Source organism: Chlorocebus sabaeus, chromosome 11 (assembly GCF_047675955.1).
Source record: "Chlorocebus sabaeus isolate Y175 chromosome 11, mChlSab1.0.hap1, whole genome shotgun sequence".
Classification (NCBI taxonomy): domain Eukaryota; kingdom Metazoa; phylum Chordata; class Mammalia; order Primates; family Cercopithecidae; genus Chlorocebus; species Chlorocebus sabaeus.
Genome location: NC_132914.1, coordinates 114337878 through 114355226, shown reverse-complemented (window position 1 = coordinate 114355226; position 17349 = coordinate 114337878). Strand labels below are relative to the sequence as shown.

At 44.5% G+C, this 17349-nt stretch overlaps 1 protein-coding gene across 2 annotated transcripts in view; it reads left to right on the top strand.

Moving 5' to 3' along the window:
* The first annotated feature begins 3685 nt into the window (after positions 1 to 3685).
* Positions 3686 to 17349, top strand: part of FBXO21 (F-box protein 21) — a 49246-nt gene continuing 35582 nt past the window's right edge. For both annotated transcript variants that reach the window (XM_008004863.3, XM_008004862.3), the window contains exons 1-4: positions 3686 to 3961; positions 4801 to 4936; positions 7998 to 8092; positions 17050 to 17171. In XM_008004863.3, the coding sequence (XP_008003054.1) occupies positions 3723 to 3961; positions 4801 to 4936; positions 7998 to 8092; positions 17050 to 17171 (592 nt within the window). In that variant the 5' untranslated portion in view covers positions 3686 to 3722. The remainder of the gene's footprint in view (positions 3962 to 4800; positions 4937 to 7997; positions 8093 to 17049; positions 17172 to 17349) is intronic.

The following is a 17349-nucleotide window of genomic DNA, read 5'->3' as shown; positions in this document are numbered from 1 at the left end:
GCACATGTCTGTAATTCCAGCTACTTGGGAGGCTGAAGCAGGAGAATCACTTGAACCCGGGAGGTGGAGGTTGCAGTGAGCAGAGATCATGCCACTTCACTCCAGCCTGGGTGACAAGAGAAAAACTCTGTGTCAAAAAAAAAAAAAAAAGAAAAAGAAAAGAAAAAAGAAAGAGAGAGAGAGAAAGAAAAAGAAAGATGAAAGAAAGAAAGAAAAGAAAGAAGAAAGAGAAAGGAAAGAAAGAAAGAAGAAAAAAAAGGCCAGGCGCGGTGGCTCAAGCCTGTAATCCCGGCACTTTGGGAGGCCGAGACGGGCAGATCACGAGGTCAGGAGATCGAGACCATCCTGGCTAACATGGTGAAACCCTGTCTCTACTAAAAAATACAAAAAACTAGCCGGGCGCGGTGGCGGGCGCCTGTAGTCCCAGCTACTCCGGAGGCTGAGGCAGGAGAATGGCGTAAACCCGGAAGGCGGAGCTTGCAGTGAACTGAGATCCGGCCACTGCACTCCAGCCTGGGCGACAGAGCAAGACTCCGTCTCAAAAAAAACAAACAAACAAACAAAAAAGAAAGAAAGAAAGAAAGAAAAGAAAAAAGAGACTGCCACTGTACACATTATCCATATTCTTCCTCTGTTTTATCTCTTTCTTCCCAGTGCTTATCACTGCCTAAGGATAGCACTGATGAATCCTGATAGTATTAGCAGTATCCGCTGTCACCTATGCTAACATCTCAGCTCTGTGACCAGGGCATTTGTGACTTTACCCTGTTCACCTTTGTACCCACACTGCCAAAAACAGAGCAGTCATTAAATTTGGATTTATTTGTTACACAGCAATACTAACTGATGTATATGTCTTATTTAGCAGGAAGATTGATTGTTATCCCCATTTTATAGATTAGGAAACTGAGGCTTACAGAAATTAACCTCTATTGGGCATTTGGTTATGGATGGTGAGGGAGACAGAGGTAGCAAGGATGGTGACAAGTTCATGTTTTACAGGAATGGATGAATGAGTAGCGCTTCCTAAGGCAGGAACTACTAAGAGAAGACAAGGTAAAGTAGAGAAGAAAGATCTTGAGTTCCCTCCTGGATAAGTTGAGTTTGAAGGGCCTAAAGGGAATGGCAGGTGAGCAGGCTAAGCCAGACTAGATCCCAGAGGAGCGGGTGGGGCAGGAGAGAGAAATGTGGATATTTCATTTGGATTTGGATCGTCATTTGAGTTGTGGACAGAGGCAAGACAGTGAAAGAAGAGGGCTTGCTGAGGCCCAAGATACCACAACATGTAACATCTGGGTGGTTGCAAAGAAGACGGAGAAGGTGCAGTCCCAGAGGTGAGAGGAGAACCGGGAGACAGTGGAGTCACAGAGACCTTGTCTTGTCTTGCTCTGTCGCCCAGGCTGGAGTGCAGTGGTGAAGTCATAGTTCACTGCAACCTTGAACTCCTAGGCTCAAGTGATCCTCCCACCTCAGCCTCCAGAGTAACTGGAACTACGGGTTTAAGCCACCATGCTGGTAAAATTCAATCATTTTAAAGAGAACAATTCAGTGGCATTTAGTATATTCCCAATGCTGTGCAACCACCACCACCACCTCTATCTAGTTCCAAAACATTTCCATCTCCCCAAAGTAAACCCATATCCAGGCGAGGCACGGTGGCTCACACCTGTAATCCCAGCACTTTGGGAGGCTGAGGCGGGTGGATCATAAGGTCAGGAGTTCAAGATCAGCCTTGCCAACATGGTGAAACTCTGTATCTACAAAAATACAAAAATTAGCCAGGCATGGTGGCATGCACCTGTAAGCTACTTGGAAGGCTGAGGCAGAAGAATCTCTTGAACCCTGGAGGCCAAAGTTGCAGGGAGCCGAGATCATGCCATTGCACTCCAGCTTGGGTGACAGAGAGAGACTCTGTCTCAAAAAACAAACAAACAAAAAAACCCAATATCCAGTTGATTTCCAAGTTGCCGGGAGTACTTCATTGAAGCCTCCATGTACTAACAACAGATCCTTCTAAATGTAATTGGACTTTGAGGTTTTGGAGCAAAGACTCCATTTTTCTCACCCCTGTATCCCCAGGGCACACAACACAGGGCTTTGGCACTGAACTAAACTTTTTTTTTTTTTTTAATGTGCAGATCCTGAGACTACCCACCCAATCCTGAGTGATAACTCCTGTGTTGAAGACTCAAATCCAGGCTCTAGCACTTTTGTCTCTGTGACTTTGAACCAGTAGAGTTCCACCTGGAGGAACTTTACCTTTTCTGTAGAATAGGTATAACTGTGGTACCTATTGTGGGAGGTCAGACTATGCTCCCCCAAATATGAAGGACTGTTGAGCTGGAAACAATTAAGAAACCAGTACAGGAGAGCTCTCTGCCTGCCCTCTATTAGCCTAAAATCAGGGCACAGATTTGAGGATTATTATTACTCCCCTACGCTATCATACAGGGCTTCCCATAGCACTCACTCAAGAATATTGTTATTATTACATCATATGGTTAAGATTACTGACAAGCAAAAGTCAAGCAGATCTGAAATAGAGTCCAAGACAAGGGGCCGGGCGCGGTGGCTCACGCCTGTAATCCCAGCACTTTGGGAGGCTGAGGTGGGCGGATCATTTGAGGTCAGAAGTTGGAGACCAGCCTGACCAACATGGTGAAACCCTGTCTCTACTAAAAATTCAAAAATTAGCCTGCCGTGGTGGCGGGCGCCTGTAATCCCAGCTACTAGGGAGGCTGAGGCAGGAGAATTGCTTGAACCAGGGAGGTGGAGGTTGAAGTGAGCCGAGATCGCGGCCACTGCACTCCAACCTGGGTGGCTTGTGAGACTCGTCTCAAAAAAAAAAAAAAAAAAAAAAAAAAGTAAAAATGCAAAAACTAGCTGGGCGTGGCGGCGCGCGCCTGTAATCCCATCCACTCGGGAGGCTGAGGCAAGAGAATTGCTTGAAACCGGGAGGCAGAGGTTGTAGTGAGCCGAGATAGCGCCACTGCACTCCAACCTGGGCGAGAGCGAGACTCCGTCCCAAAGGAAAAAAAAAAAAAATCCAAGACAAGGGATCCTGAGCAAGTCCTCTCACTCTCCGAACCTCAGTTTCCCCGTCTGTAATATGGCGAGAAAGATAGTTCCTAGGGTAAATGAGGAAGGTTCAATGCTTACAGAAAGCGCTCAGCACGCGTGAGAATAGATACCATTTTTGTTAATTTTAAACACTAATTACAGATAGCACCACTGCCCTCCAGCCTGGGCGAGAGCGAGACTCCGTCCGAAAGCGGGAAAAAAAAAAAAATCCAAGTCAAGGAGCAAGTGAGTGAGCAAGTCCTCTCACTCTCCGAACCTCAGTTTCCCCGTTTGTAATATGAGGAGAAAGTTCGTAGGTTAATTGTGGAAGGTCCAATGCGCACAGAAAGTGCTCAGCACGCGTTAAGGATACCATTTTTATTTGTTAATTTTAAACATTAATTACGTTTAAAAGAATCAATGCTACTATTGTTGTCCCAGACTAGAGGCGGCTTGCGCTGCCGGCTCCAAGCACAGAGCGCAATTATGTCCTCCCTTTTTCGGCGCTGCCACCCGCGCGGACCCCGGCTGATGCAGGGGAGGTGTGGCCCGCGGGTGGGCGGAGCGATCACAGGACTCGCCCCCAAGACCAGTAGGCGGGGCCAGGCGGGGCTCCACGACCCTCTCTCGCGCGCGCGCGCGGCCCCAGGTACGCGGACAAGATGGCGGCGGCAGCAGTCGACAGCGCGATGGAGGTGGTGCCGGCGCTAGCGGAGGAGGCCGCGCCGGAGGTAGCGGGCCTCAGCTGCCTGGTCAACCTGCCGGGTGAGGTGCTGGAGTATATCCTGTGCTGCGGCTCGCTGACGGCCGCCGACATCGGCCGTGTCTCCAGCACCTGCCGGCGGCTGCGCGAGCTGTGCCAGAGCAGCGGGAAGGTGTGGAAGGAGCAGTTCCGGGTGAGGTGAGCCAGCGGCCCCGCGCCCCGGCTGCGCGCCCACCGCCCCGCGCCCCCCGGGGCCGGGCAGCCGCCCCGCTCGCTCCCCGCGGCCGCCCCGAGCGCGAACCCCACCCCGGACCCCTTCCCGCGGACAGATAGACAAAGGCCTCCAGGCCCCGGACCCTGCGGGGCCACGCCAGGCGGACCCCCGGGTCCCCAAATGGCGCATCTGTGAGCGCCTCGCAGCCGGGCCCTCGGTCAAGGGTGACGCTGGCGGCGGCGCGGCTCGTCCCTTTTGCGCGCTTCTTTTGTGCCCGACTCCGGGCTGAAATGTTTACATGGACCCAGTGATGCATCGATCGGGCGGGCGCAGCATCCCCGGGCTGGTTGTGGACGGCACAGATTTCAGCGTGGCCCCAGGATGAAATCTGGCCCTGCACGCTCCCTCTGTGACCTTGGGGGGAGCGACTTCCCTTTTTTTGAGCCTCGTTCATAGACTTTGGTGGTGATCATTAGACCTTTCACCGTGGTTATTAAATTAGATGATGTGCGGGAGGCACGCACGCAGGGCCCTGGCTCCTAGGAGGCGCTCAATGAATACTGTCATTGTCATTATTATTATTATTGTTATTACAACTGTCCCCATTTTAGAGATGGGGAATGGAGACATCATTCATGCCGCTACGCCAAGGTCACACCAGGAGTGAGTGAGTGAATGCCGGTGGGGTTTTGACTAGGTCCCTCGCCGGGGTCCCTCTTACCACGGGACCCCGCTGCTGTCCCTGTTTCCAAGGCTGCCTTGGATTCGTGGCCGCCTGCCTGTGAGTCTCTGTAAAGCTGAGGGGGTGTTTCTCTCCTCGTAGGTGGCCTTCCCTTATGAAACACTACAGCCCCACCGACTACGTCAATTGGTTGGAAGAGTATAAAGTTCGGCAAAAAGCTGGGTTGGAAGCGCGGAAGATTGTAGCCTCGTTCTCAAAGAGGTTCTTTTCAGAGCACGTAAGGATCTGTTGATGTGGCTCTAAGCTTTGGCCTGCTGGTGTATGTGTCTGGGTCTGCAGGCATGAGCTCATCCAGCTCTTTTTCGTATCTCCCTTTTCAATGCTCTCACAATCCCTTACTCACTTAGATGGCTGCAAGAGTCATTGTGTCCTTTTCCTCCTATCCAACAACACGAAGCCATTTGTCTGTGCCAGCTTTACTTTTCTAAAGCCAGAGAGAGAATGGGGGTGGAGGGAGCAGGGAGGGACCCACGCAGCACAATGTATACGGAGTCCAGATCAGCATTATTTCTCAAGTGGGTTCAACGGATTTTGTTTGCAACCCCTGCGTTATTTGGGGAATCATCAATGATTGAACACTATAAATTTCTCCCGGTTGTTTTCCCAGAAGCGTTGACGAAATTAATGTGGTGGTTCTCTCTGGCTTTGCAGGTTCTAACCAGTAGTGAACTGCATTATTTGTTAAGGTAACAGAGGATTAAAAGCTACCTACAAATCAGAGTTATTAGTCCCTGAAATAAATTGTCTTTCATTCATTATCCCTGAAAAGTTTTTGTTTGTTTTTTTTTGATATTGCTGAAATACATGGTGGGTTTTTTGTTTGTTTTTTTTTTTCTTTCTTTCTTCAAAACGTCTCATGGAAGTTTCTTTTTTCTTTTTTTGAGACAGAGTCTTGCTTTGTCTCCCCGGCTGGAGTGCAGTGGCACAATCTCAGCTCACTGCAACCTCCTGCTCCTGGGCTCAAGCAATTCTCATGTCTCAGTCTCCCGAGTAGCCAGGACTACAGGCATGTGCCACCATACCTGGATAATTTTTGTATTTTTAGTAGAGATGGGGTTTCACCATGTTGGTCAGGCTGGTCTTGAACTCCTGGCCTCAAGTGATCCGCCGGCCTCGGCAAACCAAAGTGTTGGGATTACAGGCGTGAGCCACCATGCCTGGCCTCACGGAAGTTTCTGTATATTCTCATCCCTTTTTGTAACTCTGGAAAATAATCCACACTAATGTTTTGAGTTCAACAAACTATTAGATATTTATTTCTGGTTGGGGTTCTAGAAATAGGGCCAATCTGATTTATTTCTCTTTTTTGTTTTACTAAAGACTCCTTTGGATTCTGTAATTTTATTTACTGTTAGTTAATGGAGTTCATAATTTGAAATGTTTTCAAGGCTTTTCAAGTTTTGAAAGGGAAAATTTGAACTTTGGACAAATTTGAATGTTTTCCTCTATGGAGAATACAAATAGACCTTCCTTAGTGTAATTGGTTTCTATAAATATTTATTAGTGTTAGAATAAACAAAATTTGTATTCTACTTTGGAGAAGCCATGCCCTGGCTAAAAGCATTCGTAATCACAAATTGTAAATGCTTATCTGAATCTACATACGTGGATTTTGGTACTAGCTATGTTTGGTGCAATTGGTCATGGACTAGGAGCCTGCAACCTCCTCTAGTCCAGCTGGTTTTGTGTATGTTTTGAACAGTCTGTGCCTCTGTAATAATGATGGATTGTTGTGTTTTTTCCTCAGCTCCCCCTTTCCCTGTACCACTGCTTAATTAGAAGTATGTCAAGGACTTTGAACACAGCGGGAGCATACTTAACATTAATCTGTGGGTGGGTGATTGCTTTGGCCCAGGATCTTGGTGTTCCTGTGTTCTCGGAATGCACACAGGTTGACCTGAAATGTTCTGGCTACTTGCAAAAAGAAAACTGAGAGAAGCCATGGAATTTTAAACTGAGAAGATTTTTTTTTTTTTTTTTGAGACGGAGTTTCACTCTTGTTGCCCAGGCTGGAGTGCAATGGCGTGATCTCGGCTCACTGCAACCTCTGCCTCCCAGGTTCAAGTGATTCTCCTGCCTCAGCCTCCCAAGTAGCTGGGATTACTGGCATGCACCACTACGCCTGGCTAATTTTGTATTTTTAGTAGAGGCGGGGTTTCTCCACGTTGGTCAGGCTAGTCTCGAACTCCCGACCTCAGGTGATCCGCCCACCTCAGCCTCCCAAAGTGCTGGGATTACAGGCGTGAGCCACCATGCCAGGCCTTAACTGAGAAAACCTTAAAGCCATTTGCACCTGAATTTACAGAGGAGAAAACATGCCCAGTGGATTACAGGAGCTGCCTGATCTACTAGGCTTACCTCCCGGGCCCTCTTCTCTTAGTTGAGTACAGCATAGACTATGTGAAGTAGTCATTAGGAGATTTTGTAGTTCTAGTCCTTGTTCAGGCTGGAGTGCAGTGGCGCGATCTCAGCTCACTGCAGCCTCTGCCTCCTGGGTTCAAGCGATTCTCCTGCCTCAGCCTCCTGAGTGGCCGGGATTACAGACATGCACCACCATGCCTGGCTAATTTTGTATTTTTAGTAGAGAAAGGGTTTCCTCCATGTTGGTCAGGCTGGTCTCGAGCTCCCGATCTCAGATGATCTGCCTGCCTCGCCCTCCCAAAGTGCTGGGATTACAGGCATGTGCCATCGCACCCAGCTGCTGCTGCTGCTTTTTTTTTTTTTTTTTTTTTTAAGACGGATTTTCATTCTTGTTGCCCAGGCTGGAGTGCAATGGCGCAATCTTGGCTCACTGTAACCTCTGCCTCCCGGGTTCAAGTGATTCTTCTGCCTCAGCCTCCCAAGTAGCTGGGATTACAGGCATGCCTGGCTAATTTTGTATTTTTAGTAGAGACAGGGTTTCACCATGTTGATCAGGCTGGTCTCAAACTCCGTACCTCAGGTTATCCGCCTGCCCTGGCCTCCCAAAGTTCTGGGATTACAGTCAGGAACCACTGTGCCCGGCCAGAGCTAGTTTTCTTTACATTAGAACTCTGAGTTGTCAGTTTCAGAAATTCTAGTCTATGAAAACATAATTGATTGCAAATAACAAGAAGATCTCAGTAAATTATTGTTACTTTATGTTATTTTCTACTCATGACTGGTAGTGCAAGGTAGTGTAGAATAACTGTTAGCAATGTCTTTAGTAGTGGACATCTTTATTTCAACTCAAATTTGTGAGAGTGACAGTTGCATCAATACTCATAATTGAGGCCTGTTTGTATATGTCTTCTTCATAGGTTCCTTGTAATGGCTTCAGTGACATTGAGAACCTTGAAGGACCAGAGATTTTTTTTGAGGATGAACTGGTGTGTATCCTAAATATGGAAGGAAGGTAAGCCATAGCTTTAGCAGGGATTTGTTTGTTTTAATAAGTCCAGAATAAATTGCTGTAATTTCTGTGTGGCTAAACCCTGGAACATGTGATTCCAAATATTTCACGCCTGGTCATAGTTACAGTTTTGAAAAGTTCTGTGTATATTAGGTAGCTACACCAAGACAATTGACATATAAAGAAACCTTACAAAAATCCTTTTGGAAAGAAAATGGAATTAATGTTTAGCTCTACTGTGGGTCAAATACTGTGCTCCGGACCCTTGTATCTGTTGTGTTGTTTAGAAACCTTCTGGTAATAGGCCGGGCACGGTGGCTCACGCCTGTAATCCCAGCACTTTGGGAGGCCGAAGCGGGTAGATCGTCTGAGGTCAGGAGTTCGAGACCAGCCTGGCCAACATGGTGAAACCCCATCTCTACTTAAAAAAATACAAAAAATTAGCTGGGTGTGGTGGTATGCACCTGTAATCCCAGCTACTCGGGAGGCTGAAGCAGGAGAATCACTTGAACCCAGGAGGCGGAGGTTGCAGTGAGCTGAGATCATGTCATTGCACTCCAGACTGGGAGACAAGAGCGAGACTTCGTCTCAAAAAAAAAAAGAAACCTCTGGTAATAGAAATCATGCTTCCTTCACTATTACCTCTCCACTTACTACCAAGTTTGCCTATCATGAATTGAATCTTTTAATTTAAAAATAATGATTTCTTAGGCATGTCTTAATTTAATGGATGATTTTTTACAATTTCTGAATCGTGGTACAAAATAATCTTACTTTGGTCTTCGAACACTGTAGGTCTTTGGGTGAACCTTTCTTTTATCTTCCAGTCAGAAAACTGTATACTTAGGGACTCACTTGATCAAGAAGAACCCCTTATTTCTTGGTTATTGCTTAAAATTTCATATGCCTTTTATTTTCTGCTGTGAAGGTTAATTTCCAGTTTTTACCTGAAAGATGACTGGGCTTCCAGCCTAACTTGCCTGTGGAAAAGACTTTCTGCTCTAAAAGTTCTGAAAACTTTCTAGTGATGGAAGATAAGAATGCTAGTTTAACATCTTCCTTAAAAGGAATCTTTGCGAAATATGTCACAAACAAGGGATAAAATATTTCTGTTGTTTTTTAAAGGGGATTTAGGAGAGAGAAATATCTATCAGTGGAACAACTGTGGGTAGAGGTAAGATGTGTCACTATTCTAGGCCTTGGATGAGTTCAGATGCAGAGGTCATTTTTCCATTTCTATTTTGGTTTATCTATAAATGAATTGAAGTATGATCTAGTAGTCAGTATTGTGCAGTCTTAAAAATAAAGCTGACTTGTGTTTTTTTAATGTGCATATATACTTTTAAATACATAAATGGGACCTCACACATACTTTGTTGGTTGTTTTGGTTTGATGTTTAGTACAGACTGGATTTTTTTCTTATTTATGCTGTTTCCTTTTTCCTCCCTATTCCCTCTGTTTACATTGGCCTTTCCTGCTGCCACCTCTGTAATTCTTGATAACAGCCCAGGTTGCATTCTTCATGCTGACAGACAGTGATGAGTATGGGAAGGGATCGTTATTGCACAAAATTGGGATCACATAATAGGTACTTTTCTATATTGTGTTTTCTCATTCAACAGTACGTTATGGAAATCCATCCCCTTCAATGGGTAAAACATCAAAATCACTTTTGTTAATGTCTACTTACTCTTCTGTGGTACGTTACATAATTTATTTACTTATTTTTATTTTTTTGAGATGGAATTTCACTCTTGTTGACCAGGCTGGAGTATAGTGGCATGATCTTGGCAACCTCTGCCTCCTGGGTTGAAGAGATTCTCCTGCTTCAGCCTCCCGAGTAGCTGGGATTACAGGTGCCCGCCACCACACCCGGCTAATTTTGTATTTTTAGTAGAGACGGTGTCTCACCATGTTGGTCAGGCTAGTCTCTAACTCCTGATATCAGGTGATCTGCCAGTCTCGGCCTCTCAAAGTGCTAAGATTATGGGCGTGAGCCACTGTGCCCGGCCTACATGATTTTCCTATAGATGGACAACCACTTTATTTTTCCATTTTGTGTCACTGTGAGGAGTGATGTTTCTAGGCAGTAGTCTTGGGAATGGGTTTCCCAGTTCAGACTATAGGTTGTTATTGAAAGACATAAAATAGATAGCATGTCCTGGAATGTGAAGACTTACTATCACAAAAAATGTCAGTTCTCCCCAAATTAATATATAAACCTAGTGTCATTCCAATTAGGATTCAAACAAAGTCTTTTTTTGTGGGGTGGTGAGCAGGGGGGATTGTTTTGCTTTTTTCTTTTCTTTCATTTAGACGTCATAAAATATATACAGAAGACTAAATTCACAAGAAGAGCCAAAAAACAATCTTTTAGTAATCATAATGAGAAACTGGCATCACTAGATATTAGGCCATCTTAGAAAGCTACTTATAATCCAAACAGCACAGTAATTCAATAAAAATAGCTGCATCAGTAGCAGAGGATAATTGACAGATGCATCCCAGAATAAAAGATAATTTAATATATTTAAACTCAGAAGGAAAAAAATGGATTTTTAAAGAAATGGTACTGGACATAACTGAATATCCATCTGGAAGAAAGGAAAACGTGCATCATACGCAAACATTTTTCCAAAGGATTAAACAACTGAAATTTTTAAGTGATCACAGTGAACATTCCTTAAGAAAATAGGGAACTTCATGTAGTCTAGGGAGACCACCTTAACCAAGAATGACAATGCGGAGGCGGTGAAAGAGCAGACACTTCTGTATGGCCAAGAGATCATGAATGAAGTCAGTAGAACTCAAGAGATACTGAAAAACGTGCAAAGGTTAGGAGGATGGCATTCACAGAAGAACAAATCCTAATGGCTAACAATCATGGAAAAAACCGTTTAATGCTCTATTCAAAAAGTATTAAATTGGCCGGGCGCAGTGGCTCACGCCTGTAATCCCAGCACTTTGGGAAGCTGAGTCCGTGGATCATCTGAGGTCAGGAGTTCGAGACCAGCCTGGCCAACGTGGTGAAACCTTGTCTCTACAGAAAAATACAAAAATTAGCCGGACTTAGTAGCAGGCACCAATAATCCCAGCTACTCGGGAGGCTTAGGCAGGAGAATTGCTTGAACCCGGGAGGCGCGGGAGGTGGAGGTTGCAGTGAGCTGAGATCACACCATTGCATTCCAGCCTGGGTGACAAGAGTGAAACTCCGTCTCAAAAAAAAAAAATAGAAGTGTTAAACAACAATGAAGTACTGCCATTTTACGTATCAGATTCCCGAAAGTGATGAAAATGCATAGCCAGTAAAGACATATATTATAGTCTTTTTAGAAATAAATACGAATAGGTTACCCCTTGGCCCAACACATATATTTTGACCTTAAAAAAAGGATTGTTTGTTTGTTTTAGAAACAGAGTCTCACTCTGTCACCCAGGCTGGAATGCCATGACACAATCATAGCTTACTGCAGAATCAAACCTCTGGGCTCAAGTGATCCTCCTGCCTTAGCCTCCCGTGTAGTTAGGACTACAGGCACTTGCCATTACACCTGGCTAATTTTTTCTATTTTTTGTATAGATCCAGTCTTGCTTTGTTGCCCAGGCAGGTATTAAACTCCTGGCCTCAAGAGATCTTCCCGGCCAGGCATGGTGGCGCACACCTGTAATCGCAGCATTTTGGGAGGCCGAGGCGGGTTGATCACTTGATCCTGGCTACTCGGGAGGCTGAGACAGGAGAAGTGCTTGAAGCCAGGAGACTGAGGTTGCAGTAAGCCGAGATTGCGCCACTGCACTCCAGCCTGGGCGACAGACTTGGTCTCAAAAAAAAAAAAAAAAAAAGGATCCTTTTGCTTTGGCCTCCCAATGTGCTGGGATTACAGGTGTGAGCCACCATGCCCAGCCCTGTTTATTTTTTGAGACAGGGTTTCATCCTGTTGCCCAGGCTGGAGTACAGTGGTGCAATCATGGCTCACTGTAACTTGAACTCCTGGGTTCAAGGGATCCTCCGGCCTCATCCTCCTGAGTAGCTAGGAATATAGGCATGTGCCATCATGCCTGACTAATTTTTATTTGGTAGAGACAGTGTCTCACTATGTTGCCCAGGCTGGTCTTGAACTCTTGGGTTCAAGTGATCCTCCCACCTTGGCCTTCCAAACTGCTAGGACTGTAAGTGCGAGCCAACAAACAAATAAGATTGTTTTTAAATGATAGAATACCCCACATTTAAAAATATTTTGGGATATCAGTTTTCATGGAAGACCCTATTTGTATTCATTCCTGGCAAATGCTTGTGGTTAGGATATGGAAAGCATGGGAAGGAAAAAGTGTAGTTTCCATAAATATTAAAGCATCAGTTGGAAATCAGTTTGTGTTTATGATGTGCTATGTGGTCTTAAAAAAGAGGATGCCCTACAATAAAGATTAGAAACAGCATAGTAAAAGGGCATACACTGGGCCGGGCGCGCTGGCTCATACCTGGAGTCCCAGCACTTTGGGAGGCTGAGGCGGTCGGATCACCTGAGGTCAGGAGTTCGAGACCAGCCTGGCCAACGTGGAGAAACCTCGTCTCTACTGAAAATACAAAAAATTAGCCGGGCATGGTGGTGCATGCCTGTAATCCCAGCTACTCAAGAGGCTAAAGCAAGAGAATTGCTTGAACCTGGGAGGCGGAGGTTGCAGTGAGCTGAGATTGTGCCACTGCACCCCACCCTGGGTGACCGAGTGAGACTCAGTCTCAAATAGATAGATAGATGGATTAGATAGATAGATAGATAGATAGATAGATAGATAGATAGATAGATAAATGCATACATTGTACCCGAGAAAAGTATCCCAGAATGACCAATACTGAGACATATTTTAGTAAAATTGCTGGATTTTAAATACAGGAAAGTCCTTTGAGCATCCAAGCAAAAAAGATAAAGTCATTTATAAGGAAAAGAAATTGAGAATATCATCAGACTTTTCAACAGAATTTTTTATGCCAAAGGAAAAAATAACTTATTTAAGATACTCAATGATCTAAGGAAAATGTCAGCCAAGGATTTTTATATCCAGCCAAACTGACTTCCAAATATGAAGACTACACACAAACTTAACAACTTACAAGAATTCAGTGACTTTTCAGTCTTCCTGAGAAATCTCCTGGAAAATGAATTTCAAATGACCAAAAACCACTCCCCCTAACCCCCACCAAAAAAAAAAAAAAAAAAAAAACTGAAAAACACGGGCAGTGAGCACTAAATACGTATTTGTCGATTTAAATTCAAATGAGGGTTCCAGGGAAGAAAGTATTGCATGTGTAATGTCTGTAAGACATGTCAGTATAAATACAATGCATCTGTTTAAATAAATGAATGGACAGTGGGGGAGAACATGTGCAAAATATTTACCTGTTTTCAGTAATCATAAAAGTGATGAGTAATCCCAGCACTTTGGGAGGCTGAGGTGGGCAGATCATGAGGTCAGGAGATTGAGACCATCCTGGCCAACATGGTGAAACCCCGTCTCTACTAAAATACTTAAAAAAAAAATTAGCTTGGTGGGGTGACACCCCCTGTAATCCCAGCTACTTGGGAGGCTGAGGCAGGAGAATAGCTTGAACCCGGTAGGTAGAGATTGCAGTGAGCCGAGATCACACCACTGCACTGCAGCCTGGCGACAGAGCGAGACTCCGTTTCAAAAGTGATAAGAACATTAGTCTTGTTATTCTGAGGGCTGGTGTGTGTGTATGAGAGAGAGCTGTGGAATGAAGTGAATGAGTAACAATGTGATATTCTAATTTTATCACCTGTGATATCCTGGAGAAGCAGAATTCTCCTGGAATAAAGAAGACATAGATATAAGATAGAAGGTCAGAGCCATATATTTTTGAATTAGAAGTGTCAGTATGAACTCAAAAGATATTTTATGTTTAAATGCATGTAGGTATATGTAAGTGCATGTGCATATGTACATGTACACACATGTGCACATAAACACTAGGCTTCCTAGGTGTGTCCACTGAAAAGATCTAGAAACAATAACCAACCTAGTGGAATTGATCTTCCCTGGTATCCAGATTGTCATCTTGATACAACATTTTCCACAAAAGAAGCCAGGGTTTTTGAAGAAAGACTGGTTCTGTGTCCAATGCAAGCATTTTAAAAGATGAGCCTGGAGCATCCTGGAAACCTAACCAGATAGTAAGAAAACTGACACTAGTTTATGTCGGAAGTATTGAGGAACCAATGTGAAGAGGCTTCCAGTGGCCAAAGATGTGACAGTTTGAGCATCAGTGTGGATAATAACAGGAATGGATTGAAATGCATCGAATATGCTTTGCTCTATGAGTTCATAATCATACTAAAAACAATTGGTCACCTTTGAAGGATAAATAGAAAGCCACATCCTTATTTTGAAAAATTGTAAATGGAAGATATCAGCATTTATCCTGCCTTTTCCATGGAGTTTTTTCCTTACAGAAGTATCACAGCTAATGAATTAAGAAGGATTGGTTGAATTCTGATGTCACCACTTCGTAACCTCAAATGAATTAACAGATCAATACATTGCGTAGCAGTGCTGCTGACATCACAAAAGAGACACCAAGGCATTATTGCCTCCTGATGAGAGAATGCACTACCTTCTATGAAGTTGTCTTGCTAAATTAATGAAATCTGTATCTCATGTAGCCTCTACATCCAATTTACAGGCGATCAGAAGACAGAAGAACATGTTAAACTACGTCATGTGGGTACAGTCAGCAAATTCCAGATGATGGGAAGCTGCAGGTCTAACAACCCAGATTCTTCAACAAATGAAATGCAAGGGGAAAAAAACATGGAGGAGGATCCTGTAGATTAAGAGATTTAAAAGACATCAAAACAGACTCGCCTGTTTAGGGATGCATATTTCATGGTAATACTAAAGAGAAAAGCAAGAAAATGATAATCATAGAGGTGTGGTTTGTGATTGTTGTTGAGGGGGGCCCCAGGGGCTTCTTGGCTGTTTGCAAAGTTTTCTTTTTTCTTTCTTTTTTTTTTTTCAGACGAGTCTCCCTCTGTCGCCCAGGCTGGAGAGCAGTGGCACCATCTTGGCTCACTGCAAGCTCTGCCTCCCGGGTTCACGCCATTCTCCTGCCTCAGCCTCCCAAGTAGCTGGGACTGCAGGCGCCCGCCACCACGCCCAGCTAATTTTTTGTATTTTTAGTAGAGATGGGGTGTCACTGTGTTAGCCAGGATGGTGTCGATCTCCTGACCTCGTGATCCGCCCGCCTTGGCCTCCCAAAATGCTGGGATTACAGGCGTGAGCCACCCACCGTGCTGGCCACAAAATTTTCTGTCTTGGCAAGAGTGGTAGATCCAAGAATGTGTCTTGTAATGATTCATTAAGCTACTTGTTTGTTTCACACAATTTTCTAGACTGATATGTTGTACAACTCAAAGATTAAAAAGCAGATAAAACATAGATCATTCTGCAGGTTTTCATTGACCTCCCTCAAGATTGGCAAGTTGTTTGTTTCTTCATGATGTCAGCCAGATAAGTTTCATCACTGTCTCTCTCCTATTTCTTATAATCCCCATATATATTTGGGATATGTGGTGAAGAATTTTATTCACTCAACAAGTGTTATGGAACATCTACTATGTGCCAAACGCTATTCTAGGCACTGGGGATACAGCAGTGAACAACACACAAAAAAATCCCTGCCTTCATGGGGCTTATACTGTAGTGGGGGGGATAGGCACTAAGAAAAATAAGAAATTGGTTACATTAGAAAATGAAAAATGCTATAGAGAAATATAATCGGGGAAGAAGGCAGGGGAATGGTGAGGTGGTGCCATTTAAAATAATGTAGGGGGCCTTACTCAAGGGGACATTTAAGTTGAAACCCAGGAGGAGGTGAGAACAGACTGCAGCCTCCGGGGAGAATGTAGCAGGCAGAAGGAACAGGGCACTAAGGTGAGCACCCGCCAGACAGTAAAGGAACAGCTGGAATGCTTGGGTGGCTGGACTGAGGGTGAGTGGCAGGAATTGGGGTCAGAGAGGTAATGGGGCGAGAGTTCAAAAGACCTTTTAGGTCCTCATTAGGACTGGGCTTTTTCTTGGAGCAAGGTGGGAAACCACTGGAGACTTGGAGTCGAGGATTGGGTGACATGACTGTACATGTTACTGGAGTGCTCTGGCTGCCGTATTGAGGATAGAATGGAGGGGCCAGGTCTGAAGCGGGAAGCTGAGGTAGGAGGATGTTGCTGCAACACAGAGAAATGCTGATGGTGGCGTGTGGGAGTAATTGGGAAGTGTGCACATTTTGGATATAATTTGAAGATAGTACTGATAGCTTTGGCTGACAGGTCTCGAGTATGGCTTATGAGAGAGAGCAAGGCATCCAGTATGACTTGCAGGTTTTTGGCCTCACTAGAATGATGGAGATGCCTTGATCTGAGATGAGGGTGACTCTGGGAGGGGAAGAAAGATGAAGGTGCTCAGCTCTCTAAGCGGGATGTCGAGTGATGGATAATAGTTGATATACAGGTCTGGAGTTCAAGAGAGAACTCTGGTCTGGAAAATAGGAGTTTTCATAATATGTGAAGCCATGAGGAACTCACTGTGGCAGTGAGTACCCAGGCCCAAGTGGCCCAAGCAGGGGGACCAGCAAAGGATTCTAGATGCCTCCCCATCTTCTGAACCTCCCCCAGCTCAATTCCTTTTTCAGGCTGCTCTTCCATTTCCTTTTACCAAAGATACAGGCAAGTCTGAAGCCAGGCAGATAACTGTTCCTCCAATTTCAGTACAACTAATTTAGTATTATATTACAATTCAAAGACTGCTATCTACTTCCATTATAATTATTATAAGATAATGAACCAATTATATTTTTCTTGTTCAGCAAACTACATGGTATGTTAGTGTAATGTAAAAAATAGATAACTGAAAATTTTCAAATCTTAATTCTTACTGACTTGTTTGTTTCCAGAAAAGCTTTGACCTGGAAATACTACGCGAAAAAAATTCTTTACTACCTGCGGCAACAGAAAATTTTAAATAATCTTAAGGCCTTTCTTCAGCAGCCAGATGACTATGAGTCATATCTTGAAGGTGGGTATTTTCCCATTTATGTGGACAGTAGTATTTCTATAGGTAACTGATTAGTTTTTTAAGACCAGCAGAGGGAATTGTTGTGTTCCTTGTGGTAAAGTGGAAAAGTAAATCATGTTTCGTGGGCTTCTGCAGATTGGATTATAGGGCCTGACCAATGAGGTAGTTCAAACTATTA